The 23734-nt window shown below is 51.2% G+C and overlaps 11 protein-coding genes across 11 annotated transcripts; 6 read left to right on the top strand and 5 right to left on the bottom strand.

The window, feature by feature from the left end:
- Positions 1-53: 53 nt before the first annotated feature.
- On the bottom strand, positions 54-335 carry CCOS01_10033 (uncharacterized protein; the record flags this gene model as incomplete). The annotated part of the gene is made up of 1 exon (XM_060458190.1): positions 54-335. One exon carries the CDS (start codon positions 333-335, stop codon positions 54-56), a length of 282 nt encoding a protein of 93 aa, XP_060311355.1.
- Positions 336-1648: 1313 nt separating this feature from the next.
- Positions 1649-2085, top strand: CCOS01_10032 (uncharacterized protein; the record flags this gene model as incomplete). Its single annotated transcript, XM_060458189.1, has 3 exons — positions 1649-1818; positions 1875-1902; positions 1963-2085. 3 exons carry the CDS (start codon positions 1649-1651, stop codon positions 2083-2085), a joined length of 321 nt encoding a protein of 106 aa, XP_060311354.1.
- Positions 2086-3164: 1079 nt separating this feature from the next.
- Positions 3165-4869, top strand: CCOS01_10031 (carboxypeptidase; the record flags this gene model as incomplete). Its single annotated transcript, XM_060458188.1, has 2 exons — positions 3165-3396; positions 3461-4869. 2 exons carry the CDS (start codon positions 3165-3167, stop codon positions 4867-4869), a joined length of 1641 nt encoding a protein of 546 aa, XP_060311353.1.
- A 539-nt stretch (positions 4870-5408) lies between these two features.
- CCOS01_10030 (uncharacterized protein) lies at positions 5409-7116 on the top strand (the record flags this gene model as incomplete). Its single annotated transcript, XM_060458187.1, has 2 exons — positions 5409-5574; positions 5633-7116. The coding sequence occupies 2 exons, from the start codon at positions 5409-5411 to the stop codon at positions 7114-7116; spliced, it is 1650 nt and encodes a 549-aa protein (XP_060311352.1).
- A 967-nt stretch (positions 7117-8083) lies between these two features.
- On the bottom strand, positions 8084-10065 carry CCOS01_10029 (adenylosuccinate synthetase; the record flags this gene model as incomplete). Its single annotated transcript, XM_060458186.1, has 9 exons — positions 8084-8617; positions 8671-8732; positions 8785-8881; positions 8937-9367; positions 9431-9472; positions 9536-9548; positions 9600-9636; positions 9691-9720; positions 10028-10065. 9 exons carry the CDS (start codon positions 10063-10065, stop codon positions 8084-8086), a joined length of 1284 nt encoding a protein of 427 aa, XP_060311351.1.
- A 2091-nt stretch (positions 10066-12156) lies between these two features.
- CCOS01_10028 (uncharacterized protein) lies at positions 12157-12822 on the top strand (the record flags this gene model as incomplete). Its single annotated transcript, XM_060458185.1, has 2 exons — positions 12157-12391; positions 12506-12822. The coding sequence occupies 2 exons, from the start codon at positions 12157-12159 to the stop codon at positions 12820-12822; spliced, it is 552 nt and encodes a 183-aa protein (XP_060311350.1).
- A 283-nt stretch (positions 12823-13105) lies between these two features.
- Positions 13106-13441, bottom strand: CCOS01_10027 (uncharacterized protein; the record flags this gene model as incomplete). The annotated part of the gene is made up of 1 exon (XM_060458184.1): positions 13106-13441. A coding segment is annotated over one exon (336 nt), but the record flags the coding sequence as incomplete, so codon positions are not given.
- Positions 13442-15840: 2399 nt separating this feature from the next.
- CCOS01_10026 (uncharacterized protein) lies at positions 15841-17740 on the top strand (the record flags this gene model as incomplete). Its single annotated transcript, XM_060458183.1, has 6 exons — positions 15841-15961; positions 16009-16270; positions 16338-16825; positions 16890-17283; positions 17334-17464; positions 17532-17740. The coding sequence occupies 6 exons, from the start codon at positions 15841-15843 to the stop codon at positions 17738-17740; spliced, it is 1605 nt and encodes a 534-aa protein (XP_060311348.1).
- Positions 17741-17808: 68 nt separating this feature from the next.
- CCOS01_10025 (L-xylulose reductase) lies at positions 17809-18717 on the bottom strand (the record flags this gene model as incomplete). Its single annotated transcript, XM_060458182.1, has 3 exons — positions 17809-17892; positions 17948-18036; positions 18093-18717. The coding sequence occupies 3 exons, from the start codon at positions 18715-18717 to the stop codon at positions 17809-17811; spliced, it is 798 nt and encodes a 265-aa protein (XP_060311347.1).
- A 1139-nt stretch (positions 18718-19856) lies between these two features.
- CCOS01_10024 (uncharacterized protein) lies at positions 19857-21597 on the top strand (the record flags this gene model as incomplete). Its single annotated transcript, XM_060458181.1, has 2 exons — positions 19857-20313; positions 20390-21597. 2 exons carry the CDS (start codon positions 19857-19859, stop codon positions 21595-21597), a joined length of 1665 nt encoding a protein of 554 aa, XP_060311346.1.
- A 266-nt stretch (positions 21598-21863) lies between these two features.
- On the bottom strand, positions 21864-23495 carry CCOS01_10023 (uncharacterized protein; the record flags this gene model as incomplete). Its single annotated transcript, XM_060458180.1, has 1 exon — positions 21864-23495. A coding segment is annotated over one exon (1632 nt), but the record flags the coding sequence as incomplete, so codon positions are not given.
- Positions 23496-23734: the final 239 nt, after the last annotated feature.

Below are 23734 nucleotides of genomic sequence, written 5' to 3'. Positions count from 1 at the left end.
TCGATGTCTCCTCGGCCCGTAGATCAGCTGGGCCACAGGTGCTACATATATTTCTAGATACATCCAAATCCCCCATTCTTTTCGCAGCATTTCGAAAATTGTCTTAATTCTCGAGGGTTCCGATAATTCAGGGGACATGTTGTGCCGTTCCAATGGCCCCCCGCAAGATAACAGCACTCGTAGCTAGCAACGTGATCTGCATGAACAGGATTCCATTTATTGACAATAAAAACACAATTGCAAGGAAATATGTCTTGCTCTCGTATTGGGACGTCAGTGGCCACGGACAACCTGATTCCAGCAAGGATGGCCATCATGAAGGAGATTGGCATCATCTTGACCTAAGGTAGAATTGATAAGTGCTGGCTTGTGGTAAGATTTCGAATAAATTGTACCGTACCACCGGATTGAAATGATATGATCTGCAGTGAATCTAATGGATAACAGGTGGATTTGATCGGTGATCGCAGGAAGATGTAAGAGGAGGCCACACAGGGTGGGTCGGTGATGGATGGCAAGTCTCTTAAGTGAGGTCGTTGATGGCAACTCCATGTTTAAACGTCGGAGAGGAAAGAAAGTACTGAAAATTTATAGGATAATTTTGATGCTCATAGTTAGCCAGCCAGGTTACGTCGGGGCCTGCCTTAATGTCCATACATGTAGGCAGCACAAGGTACTTCTGTTCAAATTGGGTTCAAAGCCTGTTCGGTCTTCCATACCTTTACCTTAACAATAGCATGAGAACACCGTTTCTTCTGCTTAGGCCGATTGCACGAGTCTTTAAGCGTATGTTGTTTCATTCTGTGTTCCTAGCACGCTGTTGATCGTTGCGCCTGCGCTGATGCATCCCGTTCCGATCTACTTATACGACAAGGCGGTGACACCATTGCTTGAACTTTTTGGCATGTATTTCATGACTCTACCTTCTGTTCTTTTGAACTGTTAGGTAGCCGGAACTGTCCTGAGAAGCTCGGGTTCTGCACCTAACGGCCTTGCCTGGTATTTCAAGGTCCATGGCGACATGCCAAATACGAGCGGTTCTTCTAGAGTACTAAAGGCTTTATTGACATATTTTAGTTATTGATGGGCCGTTAGCGATGCTTTTGCAATGTTCTGAGTAAGGCCATTTAGCAACATGTATTCGTTCAACCTGAACTTATTGAGGGCACAGTTGTGCCATCGCGGGCCTTCTTGCCCTTTCGGTCAATTTAAAGAAGGCCATGATCATGTGTTTCTCAACACACCTACCGCAGAATTGCATTATTATGCAAACTATTCGATGGATTAGATCAATTCCTAGCTGGCTCAGTATTCGAAGACGGTCATTAAGAAGACGAGACAAGGATTGCCCTCGTCCAAGCAGAGAATTAGGCATCTAAGATGACATCACAAATTGAGTTCGAATTAGTACAACGCATAACAAGCCGTTGCGTACTGACTAAGCTGTCTAGACGTCTGGTCAGACATCAGACGTTTCATCCTCTGAGCTACCGTCGGCAATGGCCTCGGATCTTCGGGGCGACTGTTATTGCGGACTACTTAAAGGCCGAGCTGCCCGGGATCAGAGCTTCGCAGCTTTGACAATCAGCGCATCAGGCTTTCATCCGACTACCATCGTTCTTCAGGACTCAAGCAGAACAAAGCCGCCATGTCAACGGTCTTTCATGTCACTGTTCACGTTGCGCCACAGGATGTCTCGAGATTTCTGCGGGCTGCGGAGCCGACAATTGAAAAGATGAAGAAAGAGTCCGAGCTGATGTACTTCGAGATGTATCAAGTTCATGACTCTCCTGGTACGATTACGTGGATTGAGAAATGGTATGCTCAGCCTAACCTCATGAACGAGGTTGGAGGTTTTTCTGACATTCTTTTAGGTCAGAGCCAGTTGACTGGATAATGAAGGTTAGTTGGAGTAGCTTCCCGTATATGGTCTTTTGACTAATCAGTGCGATGACTCTGCAGCACCAAATGACGAAGGACTATTATAATGACTACTTTGACGCTACGGAACCGTTTTACATTGCACCGCGGGAGCTGAGAATTTTGAGCTCTCTTGGACCTCGTCATACGTATCAGAAGTCGTGAAACAGACTGGGCGCGCGTTGAAGCAATCTGGAAGCGGACTGGAGTCGAAGATAGATGTGAAATAGAAAAGCCGAAAAACTCATAGTGAGGAACTGCCTCGATGACTGTATCAGTCCGCTTCCAAGTCTTGACTTAAAACGATTATTAACCTGTGGAGCAATGATGCATGTCTTGACAAGGAACAATTCTTCCATTCAATCTTACTAAACTCCTGGGTGTAGACTCCCCAAATCGCATCGCCAGCGGATGGGTCTAGGGTTAATATGTCACGAAAAGTAAGTGAAGTTAATGCTGCCCCAATGGGGTGGGCCCACTTTCTGTGACAGAATCATATTTGTGTGGTCAGAAGAAACATTGAGACATGGATATCGATCCCATGATCTTGCCGAAAGCTTCGTGAAGACATGTTATTGTCATAATTGAGATCAGACCACAGAAAAGTTGTATTATTACTGACTTCGAGCATTTGCAAGAGGCTTAATCTTATCGTAGCCACCGTCTCATAATCCGTGGCATGTCAGCTTTCCGACATCGATATCACTTATGGTCTTGCCGACTTGAGAGTTGTGAGTCGAAAACCAAGACTTCGCCGATGAAAGGGCCGAAAGAGAGTTTTCCACGAGAGTAAATCGATGAGTAAAGATGCTAAGTAACATAGATTTGATTGCCCAATTGCTCCTTGGCCCGGCGGCCTGGTCCTTTGGGGTCTTGGCAAGATAACACCTCTTGGCGAGCGACACCGCTGGAAGCTTTAGAGGTTGTTCCAAGACTTTTCCACCCCACACTTTGAGGGGCCTCCTCCACACCGAAGGTAAACACATTCCTATTTCCGCATAGTTCGGGGACAAGTACCGTGATCATCGTACCGCGAGAGGAAATATCATGACGTCTCTGGCATTGGGGCAGGGTAAATGAGGCCTTGGCGACACTATCGGCGTCGGCTGAAGGCCGAAGGGCCCGGGTGAGGATCAATAAAATAGTAGACATGGTCGCATTGTGTGTGCCCGTTGGTCCTGATCGTCTTGCGCCTTCAACCTCAAACAACCCTTAAAACTCCGGAACCAACTCCGTGCTTGACAATGCACGTTCCAGAGATTGCGGCTTTCGCCCTGCTTCGCGCAGGCCTTGCTGCTGCTCAGCTCACGTATGCTAGCAACCAGGTTGAGGTAGTCCTGGATAGCGAAGTAGTAGCGGCGAACTTCCCAGAAGTTGAAGATGTTGACCTGCGCTCGCCCGCTTTCGCCAACCCGGACGGCGTCCCGGCCACCTTTGCTAATGGCACGAGCGGCCCGACAGACCAGGCCACTCTCGGTGAGTCGAATTGAATTGAGATGCTTAACTCTGCGGTCCAACTCTAAGGACTTATGATCGGCAGACTACTTCCTCCAAACTCTCGCAGCGCGCAATGAGTGGATGACCTACCACAGCCCCGACTTCAAGTCGGAAGAAGGCCGCTCGATTCCTTACGTCTACCTGTCTACCTCAAAAGGCGTCCCGACGGATACCAGCCAGAACACCTACGGCAATGCTAGCGCACCCTCGAAAGTACGCATCTGGATGCAAGGCGGCGTCCACGGAAACGAACCAGCTGGTGACCAGGCCCTGCTCGCCCTCCTTGGCAGGTTCGACGCCAATGCCACCTGGGCGGCTTCAATCCTTGAGAAAGTCGACATCATGATGCTCCCGAGATACAATCCGGACGGTGTGGCGTACTTCCAACGATACTTTGCGACCAGCTTCGACCCGAACCGCGACCACACGAAACTTGCGCGCCAGCAGACTCGGGACATCAAGCAGCTGATGGTGAGCTTCGCGCCTCATGTCGGTGTAGATTGTCACGAGTATAGCCCTACTACACCCTCTGGGGCCAACGAGCAATGGGTAGATGCCCAAGACGGCCAGTTCTCCGCCATGAAGAACGCCAACATCCATCCCGATATCCGGAACATATCAGAAGCCGTCTTCGCGAACAACATTGCCGCAGCTATGGAGAGACGAGGTCTCAGATGGGGCCCTTATATCGTCGGTCCCTCGGGCACAGACAATCTCGTCCTGGAAGAAACCACCGGTGACGCCAAAATCGGAGATAGTGCCGTTGCACTGACCCAAGCCATCATGTTCCTGACCGAGACACGAGGCATCGGACTAGCAGACCAGCACTGGCAGCGCCGCGTCGCAACGGGCCTGACGATGGTCGAGACAGTCGTTCAGACGGCTGCTGATAGGGCCGAAGAAGTACTCTCGACAGTGGAAAACGCGCGCGCAAAGTTCATCGCCAGCACCGACGACATCATTGTTACGGAGTCTGCTCGGCCGACCAACATCACTTGGCAGTTCATCGAAGCGACGACGGGAGACCTCGTTGATATTCCTGTACAGTTCCTCAACACCACACCCGTGGTAGCAAACCTCACCCGTGCGAGACCAGAGGCCTATGTCTTTTCACGCGCGTGGGCTGATGTGGCTGAGCGTCTGCGAATCACTGGCGTGGAAGTACAGACGTTACAATCTGATTTCCAAGGCGAGGTTGAGGCATTCAACATCACGAGTGCCGAAGTAGCGCGGACAAAGTATGAGGGAATTGCTCGCACGACTGTGACGACGGAGACGGTGGTCAAGGAGGTTCGGATCCCGGCTGGCGGGTTCTGGGTCAGTACTAGGCAGAAGAATGCGGCGCACGCGTTTGTGACTCTTGAGCCTGAAGGTATCGACTCTTATGCTACCTTTAACGTTCTGCCGGTGAGCGTTGGTGATGAGTATCAAGTTTACCGCGTCATGGCATAGGTGATGAAACACGCCTGAGAGAGGGTTATATTTAAGCATTCTAGCTAAACAATCTAATTGTAATGAACGGCTTTGACGGTCAAGTGCCCTGTCCTCTAGATTTTCCTATTCTGGAGTGGGCAAGTAATTGAAGACCTCTTTGGTCATCCACTACATAGCGAAATCGCCCTTGTGGCTTATTGAGTTAGGATCTAGTGCCCAGAAGTAAGCTGTTCACTGTCGATTCGTCATCAATGCACAATTTCTGCAGATGACAATCCGACATGAGAAGTTCTGGAAAGAGTAGATAAGTGCTGGCCTGGGAAGGTTCTCTGGACCGACATCAGCCGGAGGATTGCCCAACATGCCTAATTCTCCGCGGGGAATTGTCAATTGTCTAAGTGGGCCTCAACGGGACCAACTCCGGGTTCCGGTGCGGGGGACGGAGACAATGCCCCGTCATGTTCGGCGGCCTTATAAGTGACGAGCAACCCACGAGACGTGATCACAAGCAGTCAAAATACTATCGGAGCCATCTGAAGCTCGCGTAGTAACTGAAGATGGCAAACATGACAGAGTTTCAGAACCCCATCATTCCGGGCTTTGCTCCAGACCCCTCGGTCGTCATGGTCGATGGGATCTTCTACCTCGTCACCTCATCCTTCCACATCTTCCCCGGTCTACCCATCTACGCTTCCCGTGACTTACGAAGCTGGAAGCATATAGGTATATCATTGATTCACCGCATAAAATAGAACAATCCATGGCTAACTCGCTGCGTCAGGCAACGCAATCAACCGCCCAGAACAACTCACTCTCGCCAACGCAGGCACAAACTCCTTCACCCTTGACACCGGCCACACAATGATCGCAACAGGCGGCCTCTTCGCCGCCACCATCCGTCACCACCGCGGGCGATTCTACATCGTCTGCACAAACTGCGGCTCCTCAAATGGATCCTCCGACTTGCAGAACTTCATCATTCATACCTCTGATATCTGGAGCGGACAGTGGAGTGACCCCGTATCAGTAGACTTCCACGGCATCGATCCAAGTCTGTTCTTCGATGACGATGATCGCGTGTATTTCCAGGGTTGCTTCGTCATGGACCGCTCAAAGCAGCCGAGTTGTACGATCAAGCAAGTTGAAGTTGATGTTCTCACCGGGAAGCAGCTTTCTGAGCAACGAGAGATTTGGGGCGGGTACGCGAGATACGACACCGAGGGGCCGCATGTGTATAAAGTCGATGGGTGGTATTACCTCCTGGTAGCTGAAGGCGGGACTTTTGAGCACCACATGCTTTCCATCGCGAGATCAAGAGACATTTGGGGACCGTACGAAAGCTTCGAAGGAAACCCGATCATGACGGCGGATGGGAAGGATGAGTACATCCAGAACATCGGTCACGGGGAACTGTTCCAGGACGCGAGGGGAGCATGGTGGGCTGCGGTGCTCGGCGTCAGGAGGGATGGTGATGGATGCGCTGCCTTGGGGCGTGAGAGTTTTCTGACGCCTGTTGAGTGGCCTGAGGGGGATAGGCCAAGGATAACTCAGCCCAAGATGGAGTTTGAGAGGGGGTTTGTGGAGGCTGCGTCGAGCTTGGATGTACAAGCTTTGAAACCACCTGCCGGTGTCACGGATGTCTTGATCAGGGATCCCGACTTTTCCAAGTACCGGCTCTCTGAGGATGACGAAAACAGAGTTACACTCTTGCCAAGCCTCAACGGATTCTCAAGTCCTACAGGAACTTGCACTTTTCTCGGGAGAAGGCAAAGATCTTTGGCAACTTGCGCCATTGCTTCTCTCAAGCTAGACGACAACATGAAGTCAGCAAAGGGGCTTCGAGCAGGTTTGGCAATGTACAGAGACAGCGCCCGACACGTCTCAATAGCGTTCGACTCTGATGCTGAGGCCATCGTCTGCCATGCCTTCAACTCTGCGTCTGGCCTCGACAAAGTCTTCTCAAAAACCCTTCCTCTGGGGAACGAGACACGGAGGGTCAATTTCAAGATCCAAGCTTCGGAGACTGAGTGGAAGTTCTATGCTGCACTGCTCGACGAGGATGTTGCTGCTTTTGGCAGCGAAAGTCTGAACCTGGATAATTGCAGTTGGGAAGAGATCGGGGTGGTTCCGGTCAAGGATCTTGATGCCCGGGACTTCACGGGACCCATTCTGGGCATTTTTGCTCAGGCTTCAGTTAAGGAGACTGAAGATACACCGGTTACGTTCACTCACTTCTCAGTGGAAGACGATGGATTCAGTATGTAGTCGGCATTGACGCATCAAACAACAAGCTCATCGCTTAAGACAAAGGAAACTCCATGGCCATTTCAGAGACATGCTGAAGCTGTGTTGAAAAGGGTGAAAGAGGTGACATTGGGGTAATCTAAACAGGGCCAGTATATGACAAAGACTCAAAGGAGAACAAGGACAACACAAGACAACCCACAACCAAGCGTCGGGAACGCTCCTTGTGTTAACAGACAACCAAAAGGCAACCCGGCAAAAGATTTTGACCAGCATGGGGGTCGAACCCACAATCTCCTGATTCCACGGTATGTCGTAGTCAGACGCCTTGCCATTGGGCCAACCGGCCAGACAATTCAGAACATCTTTGATGCTCGTCTGTGCCCAGCTGCGCCCAGTTTGGGCTTCAAGTTTCGTTGCGAACTGTGCGGGTGTGGTTGACGTTTTTGCCCTGGCAGATTGGAGGTCTGTGATGTTGCTGCAGCGGGCCAATGGCGACCTCCCAATTTGGAGTAAATGTGAAAAAATTTGCTAGCTGCTTTGTTCGGCGGAATTGAGAAGGGGGGGCCGAGGGGTAGGCTAAATGCCTCAGCCCCTCCCGATGTCGGGGGTAGACCGTGTAATTGGGGTCGATAATACGAATTTCCTCGGCCCCGTTGGGAAAAGATTGTGGTGATGGCATTAGGATTTGGCCAGTGCGGTTGAGGGAAATGTGAGTCACTGTCCCAATCCGTTGCCTCTGGAGCGTTACGGATAATCTGTCGGTGCTTGACACACAGCTGCCAATATATCAGATGTGACATTGTAAGAGCGGCAAAAGCTCGTTGTAGATGCTAGTCTCGAAAATTGTGGTCTTGTGTGCGATCTATTGTTTTCAGGTGCAAATGGAAGTTCTATCAATAATTCCATGGAGAGACTCAACGTCTCATCTTTTATGTCGCAACCCCTCTGGGTTCATTTTCCTCCTAAAGCACAGGGGCACCTGGATCTAGTATCCACGGAAGATAAGGTCCTCTCTCTTGGGGCCAGTGCCGATCCAGACAACCTTGACACCAACAAACTTCTCAATGAACTCAACGTACGCGCGAGCCTGCTTGGGCAGGTCATAGTACGTCTTGGCGCCCGTCGTGGGCGTGTTCCAGCCCTCGAGCTCCTCGTACACGACCTCAGCGTCATCAAGGGCCCTGATGTTGGCAGGGAAGGAGGGGAACTCCTCGCCAGTGTGCTTGTTCTTGTAGCCGACGGCGACCTTGATGGTGGGGAAGGTATCGAGGATGTCGAGCTTGGTAAGGTTGAGAGCGGTGTAGTGGTTCAGGTCGTGCGAGTACTTGATGACGACCAGGTCGAGCCAGCCGCAGCGGCGAGAGCGGCCGGTGGAAACTCCAATTTCGTGGCCAATCTTCTGGAGCTTCTCGCCCGTCTCGTTGAGCAGTTCCGTGGGGAAACCGCCACCACCGACACGGGTGGTGTAGGACTTGACGACACCGACGACGTTGTTGATCTTTCTGGGGTTGAGGCCGAGCTAGTGACATGTCAGGGCACTGGTCTGTTCATTCAAGGATTACTTCAACTTACACCAGTGAAGACACCGCCGAGGCCAGTGTTGGATGATGTAACGTAGGGGTAAGTACCGAAGTCTATCAAGATTAGCAAGGCATCCATAATTATTATGCTATAGTATTCACGTACTCAAGTCAAGCATGACAGCCTGAGCACCCTCAACGAGGATCTTGTTCCCGTTCCTCTGAGCGTCGGCGATGATGGGGACAGCATCGACAACAAAGGTCTATGGAGGCATGTTAGTCACCAATACGGCATTTCAACGTCGCGAGGAAACTTACGCGGAGGTCCTCTCTGTACTGCTTGAAGCGCTTGATCTCGTCCTCAACGTCGTAGACAAGAAGGTCGCCGAAGCGCTTCTTGAAACCCTGAGCGAGCTGGCGAAGCTTGTGCTCAAAGAGCTCCTCGTCGAACATCTCGCTGATGGTGATACCGTTGCGGGCAGCCATGGTGCTATAGGTCGGGCCAATACCGCGCTTGGTGGTGCCGATGCTGTTGCCGCCAAGTTCCTGCTCCTCCAACCCATCGACCTGGATGTGGCAGTCGGTGATGATGTGGCAGCGATCGGACACCAAGAGGCGCTCGCGGATGTTCTTCAGGCCCTTGGCCTCGAGATCGGCCATCTCCTTGAAAAAGGTCGGGACGTGGACGACGGCGCCGGATCCGATGAGGCTGATGCACTTTTGGTGCAGGAGACCAGAGGGAAGAAGGTCTGTAGATGGTGAGGATCAGCATAAGGGGGTCAAAGGAGCGTTGCGAGGACATAAACACGTACGGAAGTCATAGCTGACGCCATCGACGATGACGGTGTGACCGGCTGTTGGAGGTCGGGTTAGATACTACACGTCGCGATGGCTTCGGGAGTTGGAGTGACTCCTACCATTGTGTCCGCCCTAGGGCCATCAGCATGCCATTGATTATCCAAAAGGTACCAAAAACCCAACCTGAGCTCTGGCGCAAATCTGCGCGTCTTGTCCGAGGCTATATCGCGGATGTCAGAAGAGGGGCCCGGGGGCGTCAATGGGCATAGCTTACACATCGACCAGCTTTCCCTTACCCTCGTCACTATTTGAGCGCAGTATGTTAGTTCGTAGTTCTGCGGCAGGTCTTCAATGGCGCAGCAGAGGTGAATGTTTGTCGATGTGTCGCGATCCATCGAGAGCATACGCATACACGGCCGATACGTGTACACCCTTGAGGTCCCTGTCTGTCATGTATCACTCTGCTGGCCGGAGATTGAGAAATGTAACCAGTGTGCAATAGCACAAGATAGACAAAGGAGAGAAGCGGGATATTGTGAGGTGAGAAGACGCATGTATGTGTAGAGCAAAAGGTAGAGCAAATTTGGGCGGCGAGAATGTTGACAGCTTACCCCCACTGGGCGCCGAGAACGATATCAATCGTAGCCATGGCGTCCGGTATGGATTGAAATGTGCGAGAGAATGAGAGAATGTGTGTATAGCAACAAGCAACTTGTTTAGCGAATTGTCCAAAGTATGGGTTGCTGCGATCGCAACGTCGGTCTGCGATAACTTCACAAAAACAATCAGAAGGGGAAGACGCGGGGTTTAAAAATCGGCCATGGAGGGGCAGGTTTTGCTTTGGCGGGGTTCCAGGTCTGCGGGCCAACGTGACGACGGGCCCACTTCTCTGCTGCTTCCCTCGCTGCGATGACTCTTTCCCGCAGGGCAGCAGCAGGGCAAGGTTCCTTCCATTTGGTCAATTGCTGCTGCCCGCGGAAGGTGTGCGCTCTAAAACGATTGCGTTATCGGCCACTTGTCGGGACTCGGTGAGTACGTACCGCGGCAATGGTGCACCAATCGCCGGCTCAACGGGACGGAATCGTCCGGAGTGGAAGAATCAGGCAAGGCCGGACGATACTCCGTCATGTGGCTGATGACAGCTTAGCCACAAAGCCACAGCCACAGATTACCTGACATTTCAGCCACATTGTGCGTCTCTAGCCATCCCTTAGGAATTTCTCTAAAGGAAGAATTCTTCTCAATCAATTCCCTCCCTTGCGCGTCTGTTGCTCGCTAAACCCAGCTTGCTCAAGGCCAATTCTCATCATATAAGGACTCTTCAACCAAAAACTCTTCTTCTGCTTCCTAAGGTCCTCAGAGCGCCCTAGCTTGATCATAAATCAGAGACTTTGACAGGAGACCAGCCAGCACAGGTGTCTACCTCTCGTGGAGGTGCAAGCCAATAACCAAAAGTTCAACTCTCGCTGATGGTATGCCCAAGTTTGTCCATAATACCTTGCGCTTCCATTCATCCACCGTCCACGTGCTGTCGTCCGAATTGGAGCAAATCGGCCGAGCCTACATATTTATTACTGGACCTCGTCACGTCAAGCTCCTGAACCTGGCGCACATCGCAACCCCTGTCGATTCTCCGCTTTGCTGGCATGTTTTCATCGCCGAAGACCGAACTAGCCTTTTCTCTCCAGTTACGAGAACTTCAAGTTGCCCAAGAATCACATTTGTCTGGATACTATCGCAGGCTATAGACCATCATGTAGCGAGAGAAAAAGAATGCAATGATTTCACTTGATCAACCTGACTCACTGCGAATCGAAGTACAACCTATAGTGGCTTTGCATTAAGTTGTAGGGAGCGGAAACACACACGATTTGACCACGCTGAAAGCCCTTCACATGTCTTCCCGAGCTCATCCTCGGGCTGAGCAAAAGTTCCTTGCCTACCATGGACCAACATCGTCAATATGACCAACGAGATGGAAAAGCGCTCACTGATCGGAACACGTACCGAGCAAAGGCAGGGGAATCCATGAGGGACTGGGACTAACCTGGTGTAGCTGGAGCACACCAGGGCCAAAGCTGAAAACTTGCCTAGGCCTACCGAGAGCGCCGACGCCATCCAATCTTATCTGATGGATCAGATAACTTTCTTCGTCCCCTACCCCACGCCTCCTCTGCAACCTTTATCAATCTCTTCACTCCCCTCCAGCCAATGACACTTCTCACCAACGGCCAAGCTAGCGTCCCCCTCTCCACCTCGCCGTCAAAAAGGCCCTGGACGCGACCTGAATGAAGCGAGAGAGCTCTAACCGAGCATCCTGATCTGGCATGGCTGCCATGCATAGAGGTACAACCCCTTGTCAAGTTGGCCGGACCATCTAACCGACCCTGGCTTTGGATGCACCATCGGATCACTCAACACGAACGCCTTATTCTAATAACGCTGGTGATGGAGTGAGGGAGGGTCGAACTACCTCGCGTGCGGACGCCACATGCAGAGGCCTGACTCTCACATTGCCCAGAAACATGGCCTGCCCTCCAAGGTAGCCATGGACTTGGAAGGCCCTATGTGTTTGTACATATATAACATCGTATGTACCTCCGGCAAGAGCTAGACGTGATGAGATTTCCTTTCTCTTTTCCGCGCCTATCACTCGTCTCCTAATTCCTTGGTTAGCATCACCAAAAAGTCTGTCTCTTGTGTCGTCTGAAAAGCCGTAAACCTCATCACAGTCCTCAAGATGAAGTGCTCATACGTCCTCCTGGCTACCGCCGGCCTTGCCGTGGCCCAACAAAAGTTCACAGACGTCGTCCCCAAGTGCTCCATCGAGTGCCTCACAAAGGCCGTAAAGGACGGCACCAAGTGCAGCAGCATTGACGACTCTGCCTGCATCTGCGAGGCGGACAACTACCGCAGCATCTACACCGTCGGCGTCAACTGCGTCCTTCAAGCCTGCGGCTCTGACGTTGCTATTGGTACGTCAACTTCACTTTAGTCTTTTTCTGTTTTGCACATCTACCAGGCTCCACGCCTTCAATCTTCCAGGCAACAGCCTCAACACCATGACTGACACTTGCTCTCAACAACAGGTCAGCTCCTCCCCGCCGCCGGCAAGTTCTGCCGCGAGGTCACCGGCGGCGCCTCCGCTCCCCCCGTCGACTCTGCCTCCGCCTCTGCCTCCGCCGTTGTTTCCTCTGCTATCGAATCTCTGTCATCTGCCGCCGCTTCTGCATCGACTGCTGCTTCTAACGCGACTGCCTCCGTCTCGATCACCGCCACACCGACTGCCGGCGCTAGCAGCACGGCTGCCGCGGCTACCACTGCTTCTCAGGCTGGTGCTGCTCCTGCTATGGCTTCTATGGGTGCCCTTGGCATGCTTGCTCTCGGTGGTCTTGCTGCTTTCTAGAGCAATGTTCTCCGGGAAAGGCGTGACTAAGGAGCAATGTAGAGGAGGTCGGAAACAGTGACATTTACCGAGCCAGGCTGAGCGGTGCCATGTGAAATCACTAGACACCTAAAATGTTCATTTACCATCTGACGATAATTTGAACTTATTGAGATGGTCTGGAGATACCTGCTTATTAAAAACAAATAAAGTACCATACTATGTTCTCGAATAGTGCATAGCTTCGATAACGTGCGATCTCTCGGGGCTCAAAGACTCGAGACGATGTTTCCTTGGACGAGAATTAAAAGTCAAGCGAACCTCCAATCTTATCATTTACTGTCCAGCCTTCATCTTCCAGGACCGCGTAATCCACACCGTGCAGTATGTCTTGCTCATAAAACTTGAGGTCCACTCCCAAATCCTCTAGTTGTCGTCTGATCACCAGCTCCTCAGGGCTCATTTCTACCGCGTTGGTTTCGGTGATGATGTGTAAGGCACGAAACTGGGAAAGCTCTCCTCTTTTGATACGTTCTAGCAGTCCTTGTACATTGTAAACTAAGAAAACGGCTCGGAAGCCACCCCGAAGAGATAAGCATCGCGAGGAAGATGGAAGCGATGATACCAGGTCATTACCATTGTATAGCTCACGGAAGAGTCATTCAGGTTTTGGCACGCCACCCGATCCATGTGGCCGTGGCTAATATACTGTATCCCTTCCATGCCGCCACAGCGTATGAACATGCAATCGATTGCAAGATCACGCAAGCTGCGACTATTGTCGAAAGACCATCCGGGGGGCCCGTAGCATCCGTAGCAGCCGGTTATATGCGGGTAAACTTAACGAGGGACATATGAACAGCTGTCGAACATCAGCATCGTGGGAATGTCCATGTTGCGCCGAATTCCCATAAAAGCCAATTTCTCGATGTCTGGGTACTCAGGAAAATGTAGTTGGTGTTGATGATATACTGATACGGTGTCTAGGGCTGGTGTTTGCAGCATCAACCACTGGTGCCACATAGCTGTCCCTCGGAGGAAATGCATGCCCCGCAACCTTGTGTCGATTTCTACCACCGGCTTCAGTGCATAGGTGCCAAGAGAGGCATGGTTCGTAAAATTTTTAAGACTTCTCGGACGGCGAAACTTTGGGATATCCATTGCCTGAGGTTGGACTTCTCTGAAAGAGAATGACTTGATGTGTTTGGCGAGATCGGGACGTTCAAAGAGCGTGTACACCAGCAAAAGCGCTTTCTAACGCAGGACGCAGGAAGGATAGAGGTACGGAGTAGTGAGTGTCAACAAGACAGGGATTGAAAAGCTCGGAGCCATCGGTGTGGCTTGGTTGGTCTGGGTTGGTGAGACAACCTGTGCAATGCTCACAAGGATTTGAAGCTACCAAGTGATAGACCTCGTCTGGTAGGCTCGTGATGGTTACTAGAGGATGTTCCCTGTCTACTGCAAGAGAGACAGTATCTGATGCATTGGTGGCTGCCGGATTGCCGGAAGTTTGTGCGGGATCCATGCCTGGTATGAGAGATGATTTCTAATGCAAATTTGGTATGGGGGGGGGGGGGGGGGTTATCGACTTTTGATCGCTGTAAGCGGGGTGGACTTTTGAGACAGATGGAGATTTGGAAGAATTTGGCACTCTTCAAGTTCTAGGCAGTAGAGCTCTCGACTATATGTGTGTCCACAGCCTACGATGGTTGCCAACGTTTGAAGAAACTCTCGCAATTAAGATCCAAAAGGTTGCGGCCTCACTCAAAATTGACTTTGGAACCTTAGTGTGCCGTGTAAGGTTAATGGAGTTCAATAGCGTTAGTAGACACGGCGCGCATAACACAAAGTTTTATTAACCTCAACGTAGTTTTAATAGAACGTTTCTTTCAACTCTTCCGACTGCTAAAAAGGGCTATATCACTAAAGTCGCCAATCGTATAGTTCCCAAGTTCTGGATGGTATTCGACTCACAGTGGCGACGTACCTACTTTTCTGCCTATCTACTTATATACTGGCACGATGTATATATGAACTAAGGCTGTTAGCTTTGATCAAGTGACAATTTTGTGATGCCTTACTCTAACTACCTTACCTTACGTCAAGCTAAGAGAAGATAAAGCTCAGATAATGAACGACCTTTTTCCGAAGATGGCAGCATTTATTATGAGTATTTTCCGTTACATATAAAGAGTGTTTAATGGTCCGTGAAGTAGGTACATACGCCCACCCTAGATGGATGAACAAACATCTGTTAGCACAGTGATACGGTAACTTAAGGTAGAAGAGGACTGGTCAGAGGGACTGCAGCACGATTGGGGCTTTGCATCAAGATCCTTGAGACTGCGACCGAAGGTTGTAGAAGTGAGAATCCCATGGCATAAAGTAGAAAATCCGAAATTAATCCTTTTTCACTGGACTCTTATGGCACCCTTGGGCTGCATGGTGGTCAGGAGATGCAATACCCCTCCTCCTTGGCACAGCGACCACAAACAATTTCGGCCTCCCGTGCATGATCGCTGTCGCGCATCAGCTCTCGGCATCTCAGACGGCTCAACTTTACCTCCAGTCTTGAGTGAAAAAACTCTTCTTTTCCATTTTCTCTTGAAAGCCTTTGACCTCGTTCATTACGCTAGGTTTGAATGATTATGGGGAGAGTGATCGGATGTGGAAAATAGATGGAATCATCTTAATCACAATCGAGTGAATCTGGGGACCAGGAAATGATTACCCCGATCTTCCCAAACCCATTTAACCGGTGCCAATAGGATATCATGAACACCTGGGCATACAGTTACTCTAGACTCCCAGTGACGCAGATCTCGTAACCCCACGGAGAGGAAATCGGACCACATCTTACACCCTTGTCAGCCGTTCCCCCGGGTCATGTAATCCGAGGATCAGTTCTAATACCTGGATGCACCTTCAATAAATTCCAATTCATATCAAACTTCCTGAAAGACGTGGAGACCTGTGTATTGATCAGGAACAGATTTAATACGAGATCTCACTAACCCCTGGACAACCACTTCACATGCAATGAAGATGGTCACCGCTGTAGCCAAAGCGCCATATTTTGGGCTCAAGGGGAAATGGCTTACTTATTGGATTACATTTGCATGCAGTGTAGACATGCTCATGTTCGGCTATGACCAAGCAGGTAAGCGATTTTACTGAAGTCTGAGCCGTATGCTAACACGAGCAAAGTCTTCAGCGGCGTCATTGTGACTGACGATTTTCTCGAGCTCCATGACCTCGTCGGCCCGGAGAAGACCCGTATGTTATCTACAATCACAGCAATATACGACATCGGCTGTTTCGTCGGAGCGATTTTGGCATTCACTATTGGGGAATCACTGGGTCGAACGAAGTCCATCCTCATCGGTACCGCGATCATGAGCATCGGCGCCATCTTGATGGCATCGTCTTATAGCTTGGCCCAGATGTTTGTTGGGCGCATTGTGCTAGGGTAAGTATCAGCTAATGCCCTCGCTCGTTCCATGACGAGCACAACCATGCTCATGTCTACACAACAGAATCGGCAACGGAGTTAACACGGCTACCGCTCCGATTTGGCAAACAGAGACAGCTCCCGCTCACTGGCGTGGGAAGCTAGTCATGTTTGAGATGATGATGAACATTGTCGGGTTCTCCCTCTGCAACTGGATCAACTTTGGGTTGTCATACGCAGGCGGTGCTGTCGCGTGGAGGTTCCCTCTCGCCTTCCAATTCGTCTTCATCATCGCGCTATTCGCCACCGTTCCATGGCTGCCCGAGTCGCCCCGGTGGCTTATGTCACATGGGCGGGAGAAAGAGGCCACACAGATTCTTGCCTGTCTCGAGGCGAAATCAGAAGACGATGCGTTCGTTATTTCGCAGAAGGAAGAGATACGATTCAGTATTGACTACGAAAGAGAACATCATATCCGGTGGAGAGATCTGCTGCGGCCTCATCCTGGTGCGACCAAACCACTGCGCAGAATCATTTTAGGGGCTGGCACGCAATTTATGCAGCAATTTGAAGGTAAGTTGGATCTTGGTTCTGGAAGGGATGGCGCCAAGTGCCTCTGACATATCGTTGAATGCAGGTATCAACATCATGAGTTACTACATGCCGGCCGTTTTGATCTCTGCGGTAGGCCTATCAAACGAGCTGGCGCGTCTTCTAACCGCTGTCAATTCACTGACTTATCTAATCTTCTCATGTGTCTCCGTCACCCTAGTTGAGAGATGGGGACGACGTGGACTGATGCTTCTATCTACTGCCGGTCAAGGCTTAGCGTTTCTCGTTATCACGATTCTTCTCAGGTATGGTGGCCCGGGAGGAAACCGTAGAGCATCAGAGGGATCCATTGTCTTTTTCTTCCTCTACTTCATGGCCTTCGGCCTGGGAATGTTGGGTGTTCCCTGGCTTTACCCTACAGAGATCAACTCGATCGCCATGCGAACAAAAGGTGCTGCAGTGGCTACAGCCACCAATTGGTACATCAAGTCTTTGATCGTTCTGTTTTAACTCAGCTGACATTATTCAGGATGACGAACTATGTGATTGTCCAAATCACACCAATCGGAATCCAGGATTTGGGATGGAAGTTTTGGATCGTGTTTACAGTCTTAAATGCTGCGTTTCTGCCTGTCATCTACCTCTTTTATCCTGAGACAGGTAAAGGCCAATTCCAAATTCAAGCTTGGAGGTACCTCGGTCAAAATTCGTCTGACACGCATGCTAGCAAACCGAACACTCGAAGACCTCGACGAGTACTATCGCAACAACCCTCCTCTCTTCGTTATTGGCGATAAGGACGCGATTGCCAGTAAAAGGCCCAAGAAATACGTCGATAGACAGGAAGCACACGTTCAGCGAGTTGCTCACGGGAATGAGATCACTGGGACCAGCGAAAATGCGGTTTTATCTGGGGAAAAGCACCAAGCAATTTGAGACTAGCGGCTCCTTTCGGGCAGGGTAAAGAGACCAAAGGTTCAAGATGTACTCATTAGTGTGTCTTTTCATGTCAGGGTATACCCTCCATCAACGATGATATCAGCACCAGTCATGTAGCAGCATGCATCGCTTGCCAGAAAAACATAAACCTATTCGTGGTTAGCAAACGTAGACCGGCCGTGTGACTACTGCAATCTGTCTTACGCCTTTGAGTTCAGATGTCTCAGCCATTCGCTTGCCGGGAATCATCTCCATCCACTTATCGAAGCGTTCTTTTGGTTGAACATACAACACTTAATCCAAGTCAGCACTGGTTCCAGAATTAGGTGAGGGCAAGCCATGCACTCACTCTCCGTCTCAATAAAGCCCGGAGACACGCTGTTGACCCTTGCGAAGTCTACCCATTCTACCGCGAGGCTCTTTGCCAGGTGTACGGCGGCTGCCTTTGAAGAGTTGTAGGCAGCCTGTCGCTGGGGAATATTGACCAGTGTCGCACTGACTGACGCAGTAATGATGAGGTTGCCACGCCCCTGTTGCTTGAAGACCTTCCCGGCAGCCTGCGCTGTCCACATGACACCATCAAGGTTGACACTATTGTTGTCTTTCCATGTCTCCTCAGTGTACTCAAGGCTGGGGATATCAGCGCAGACGCCAGAGTTTGCAACCATGACATCAAGGTGCCCAAAGTCTTGAACAATCTCATCCACCGTGGCGGCAATTGAGGCTCGAGACCGAACGTCGCTCTGGTAAGCGCGAATGTTCACACCTGTGTCCTTGGCAATTTGGCTGGCGATCTCAACGGCATCTTTGCTGGTCGCGTAGATGAGAGCTACGTCAGCCCCGGCTTCGGCGAGGCCCCGAACGATCTCGAGGCCAATGCCTCTGGCGCCGCCCGTAACGGCTGCGACCTTGCCTTTCAGCGAGAACTGCGAAAGAACAGGCGCACCGGGATTGGGTGGCTTGTACAGCGGCATGACGGATGATGTGTGATTGGGACGCGTTCAAATAATGAGTTCAAGTATCGCACTTAAGAAGCAATAGTCACTTGATACTCAGGCAGGGAGCAGCGAATGCGAGTTCATCGGACATTAGCCTAGGAGGGGTAATTAATTGAGGGGTTGGAGAACTGCGCCAAGATGGCTGAAGTAATCATGCATGGGGATAGGGCGAGAGGGTTCCTCGAGACTGGATAACTATTGCTCAGGTGGAAATTAAGTAAGTCGCTCAGTCATTTCTCTTTGAATGATTTGATTGTGGTTGTTCTTTTTCTCTATTCACTCCTTGCTTGAAAGACAACCTATTGTGTTTGACATTCCTCTACTGGGAATTCTCTACTTAAAGCGGTAGTCCACCTACTTGACTTCATACCCGGTGTCGAGAAAGAAACGAGGCCACAGGCTGGGTGATCTGATGGAATGAGCTATCATAATCAAAGAGACTACCCCAGAGTCGGCTTCGCCGGTGCTCGGCTTGTCAGCCATTTCTGGAGAGCATGGATAACCCTCCGGTCTAGTCCGCGGCCCGCGGCGCATCAAGGAAGGGCCCAGGAGTGCACACTGCCGTTACCCGTCGTAAACGCGACGCTGAGTTCCCACAAGCGCCGGGATGGTAACGACCGACCGTTGTATTAGCTATCTATTGCGGGTTCGCAACTGTTCGCGACTTAACGCCCCGAGGATTACTGTCGATCGTCATCAGGTGACACTAACGCTTTTCCAACCCCGACTTAAGGACGCTAGAAAGGCTTCATTTACTCTGTGGGGAAGCGGGTACCTTAGATCAGATTGGGGTAGGTCTCGTGGAGTGACCGTATGCACCCCAAAGATGATGGTTCCATTTCCAGATCCGAGCCCCGGCCAACGCCATGAATACGATGTTTCATTGCAGATCCCATGCGCCGGCTTCGCTAGCTTGAAGCGTCCTAGCCACCATCGTCTCTATTGGCGCGCAAGTCTAATCATCGTGCGAGTGAGTTGCCGCCATATTTTGGACTTCGCGACTCTTGAAAGTATTTAAGGCGACGATTGGAATGCGTAACATCGAATCGCTTCAGGATCCGAGCGCTGCACGTCTTCAAAGCTAGGGCGTCTAAGTCTCTTGTTCCACATTCATTATGGGCATCTCAAGTTTCCTCCTCCTCGGCCTCGGGGGCGCCTCTCTGGCCGCGAGTCAGTCTTTCCAGTCGACGCCCGTCATGGGATGGAATTCGTACAATCAAGTCGCCTGCAGCCCGACCAATGCCGGCATCACAGCCGCCATCAATTCTATGGCTGACCGAGGCTTCGTCACCGCGGGCTACAAGTACTTCCAGATCGACTGCGGTTGGGCATCCAGAGACGGCCAGCGAAATGCTACAACGGGCGCGTTGAAGATCGACGCCACCGCGTTTCCTCAGGGTCTCAAGCCCTTGAGCGATCTCGCGAGGTCCAAAGGCATGAAATGGACCATGTACTCTGACGCCGGCGTGCGCATGTGTGACCCCCAGGTCCCGAGTCCTGTCGCGGGCTCACTCGGCCACGAAGCCGCCGACGCCGACTTTTTCAAGACACTCAACACAGAGTATCTTAAGTGTGAGTTATACAAGATATAATTGTCGAGTTTGCCTCTAGTGCTACGCGGCATGCGCTGACTATGATCTGCTCTCAGATGACAACTGCTATGTGGACGGTCCCAACTCATCGCAGAATGCGCCCAAAGACCCGCGAACCGATTTTGTATCGCGTTTCACCGTCATGTGGAAAGAACTTCAACGAGTCGGCATTCCGGGCATGCTGATCTGCCAATGGGGAACCCCCTATTCGGCTTCCAGCGGCCTCCAAGGGCCCGCACAATGGACAAAGGGCATCTCGACCTCGTTCCGACTGTCAGACGACATTGCCACGGGCTGGAGCAACGTTTACCGAATCTACAACCAAGCTATTCACATTGTCAAGTCCGGCATCGTCGGGCCGGGCAACATCGCTGATGCTGACCTTCTCGAAGTCGGCAACACTGGCATGACTTTTGACGAGCAAGCCACTCACTTTGCGTCCTGGGCCATGCTCAAGTCTGCGCTCATGATTTCCACCAATCTTGCCGCTCTCTCTGATCAGGCCGTTGCCGTCTTGCAAAACAAGGATCTTATCGCCATCAACCAGGACTCAGCCGTCAAGCCCATCAAGCTAGTTCAGCGCTGGACAGGAAACCGCGACCTCTGGGCCGGTGACCTCGCCAACGGAGATGTCGCCGTCCTTGTCGTCGACCTGAGCAATGCGGCCCGCACGCTGACTGTCCAGCTCGCCGATCTCGGCATCACCTCCGCCACGGTCAAGGACCTCTGGACGTCAAAGTCGGTCACCAACGCCAACAGCTACTCTGCGCAAGTCAACGCTCACGGTTCCCTCGCACTTCGCCTCTCCAACATCCAGCGCTCAACCGCCGCCGGCGCGAAGTACAACTACGTCTCCGTCGCCACCGGCTCGCTGTCATCCGGCGCGAACCTGCAGTCCTGCTCCGGCTGCACGTCCTCTAACAAGGTCGGCAATCTCGGCGGCTCCTCCAACGGCCGCGTTGTGTTGTCCAACGTCTCGACATCAAAGGCCGGCACGCAGACCGTCCTGTTCGACTACATCAACGGTGATGTCGGGTACCTGGGAGGCAGCAACAACGAGAGGCTGGCGTCCATCAGTGTCAACGGGGGCGCCGCGCAAACGGTCAGCTTTCCTCTCAGCGGGTACAACTGGTCCGCAGATGTTTTCAAGGGATACGCAGTTGAGTTGACAGGTTTCACCGCCGGCGGCGCCAACACCATTAGCATTTCGGGCGTGGGAAGTGCTTGGGCACCGGACTTTGACCGGGTAGGCTTAGCTGCGTAGATGTTGCATGCACAAGAATCAAAGTCGTGAAGAATTTGCATAATGTTTGCCGTTCATGATCAATGGTCCCCTTGCCACGCTTCAGGGAAAAGCATTGTGTCTAAGGTAACTCACAAGTGCATGTCAAGACTTAGAAGAGGAAATGGGATTCACCAATCTGATGATTGGAATGCCTGTCTGATGCATGAACCAAATTCCTTCGCAATGCATTGTCAGCCATATTAATTGCCTCTAAGCCATTGGCCCTTATCTCCCTATTCTCCTGCCTAGAGTAGTTTCCAATTCTCGACATCCAGAGCTGCAAGGTCACCACCACACAATGTCGCATGATGATTGTAATGAACAACTTCGACTCCCAAATCCTCAAGTTGTCCGAAGAAAGGGGATGGAGCTCGACGGTTGCAAGCGATGTACAGAGTTCGGAATTCCGGAAGATCACCACGTCGTATCCTTGTAACCAATCGATCTATTGTGTGGTACTCACGCCGAATCGTGTGATCCATCGGATTTCTAATGGCCCAGTTGCACCCTGGCAAAAATAACGTACGCAGTGAAATCGGCAATGAATCGAAAAACGCCCCTGTTCGGACGGCCTCGCGTGGAAAGGGCGTGGAATGGTCGCGACAGAGGGCGTGGTTGAAATCTAATCGCAAAGTATCCAGACGGGTGAGTTGTTGCAACATATCCAAGCCGTCCCACTCCCACAATGGATGCTCAATAGGCATAGTACCTATATCAATGCTCAGTCGTAGCCGTTTGAGAGTAGGTGCGAAAGGCTGTAATGAATCTAGCAAACTAGCTATTCGGCCGGGGTGCTGCGGCATGATAATCTGAATCTCTTCCAGAATTCTGCAGACTCTGCAAATCGACTTGTAGTGGTCCACAAACGATTGTGTGTTACGCAGGCTTCCACCAATTCTTAGACTCGTAAGGTTTGCGAACAGATCATGATGACTGAGGCCTAGAGGAGACTTGATTGGAAAGAAGTCGAAGAGAGCGAGAGAGGTCAGGTTTGGCGCGAGTTGAAGCGCGCACCAATATTCAATGGTGTCGTGGAGGAATTCCCGCCCTCCTCCTCCTGGAGAGTCCGGTTTGCCAAGGGTCAAGTGTACTAGATTCTTGAATCCGGTGCGTGGGTTTTGTGGCGATGTAATTGTTGATAAGCTCTTAGCAACCACGAGCTTCTTTAAAACTTCACACGACCATTGTACTGGCAGCTTTACGTGCTTCGCCCGAGTCGTGTGTGCCAGCAACATAGTCGCCAAGAATGACTGGACTTCGTTGCCTGTGACAATCCGCTTTGGCAGATTCGTCGTATCCTCATCGCGGAGAAACTCAATTCCAAGCTGTTTGCTTCTTTTTTCCAATAGCATCGTCGCTTCTTGATATCCACGCAGGGTTTCATAAGAGAAGCTGTCTAGACAAACAGATTCCACAAGTTCTCCAAGGTCAGGGCACTCAACGAGAGACCTGACAAACAGCGGTAAAGTTTTTGTCGCCCTATAGTGTCGGAACAGAAACATCTGGCCAACTGCCCGCCATGCTGGGCCAACGAGACAGAAAGTCCAAAGATTTCTCCGGGCGATCAATTCCAGACCCTTCTGCCATTCTGCTAGGTCTGAAGATTCATAGCCGGATTCGAGATGAGGAGCTATTCGAAGTAGAATCTCAACGGGTAAGTGTAAGCTTTTGTGTCTGGTTCGAGCGCCCAACATGCCACTTGTATGACTAGATTCGTGGGACATATTTGCTTCTGTTGGTCCGGATGTGGCAAAGTTCTCAAGTCCACTGTGCTTTCCAAAGCTACCTAGGGAACAAAAAAGTGTGTTTGGTAGTTCAAGCTGGGAAGAGTTCCTTGGACACTTGTCGTTGAACTTTTGCAGGAAGAAAGTGCCTGCCGTGAATTATTGAAGAAAACAAAGCAGACGGTGGCCAAACAATACCAATATTGTGTCGTATCTCCGTTATCCAACAGACACAGGGGGTGTGGGGGCGGTAGGGGGCCCATTCATCATCATATCATGATTTTGACTGTGACATCTTACAGTTCATGATACCTTGCGGTCAACTAAATGGAGATAAAGATGTCCCTTACACGCACCACTGCCATGGGCGAGTGAAGTATTCCGACCGGAGG

The sequence above is a fragment of the Colletotrichum costaricense genome, assembly GCF_030867565.1.
Source record: "Colletotrichum costaricense strain IMI 309622 chromosome Unknown Scaffold_10.1, whole genome shotgun sequence".
NCBI classification, from domain to species: Eukaryota; Fungi; Ascomycota; class Sordariomycetes; order Glomerellales; family Glomerellaceae; genus Colletotrichum; species Colletotrichum costaricense.
The sequence above is the reverse complement of the archived record's forward strand: the minus strand, read 5'-3'. Positions and strand labels throughout refer to the sequence as shown.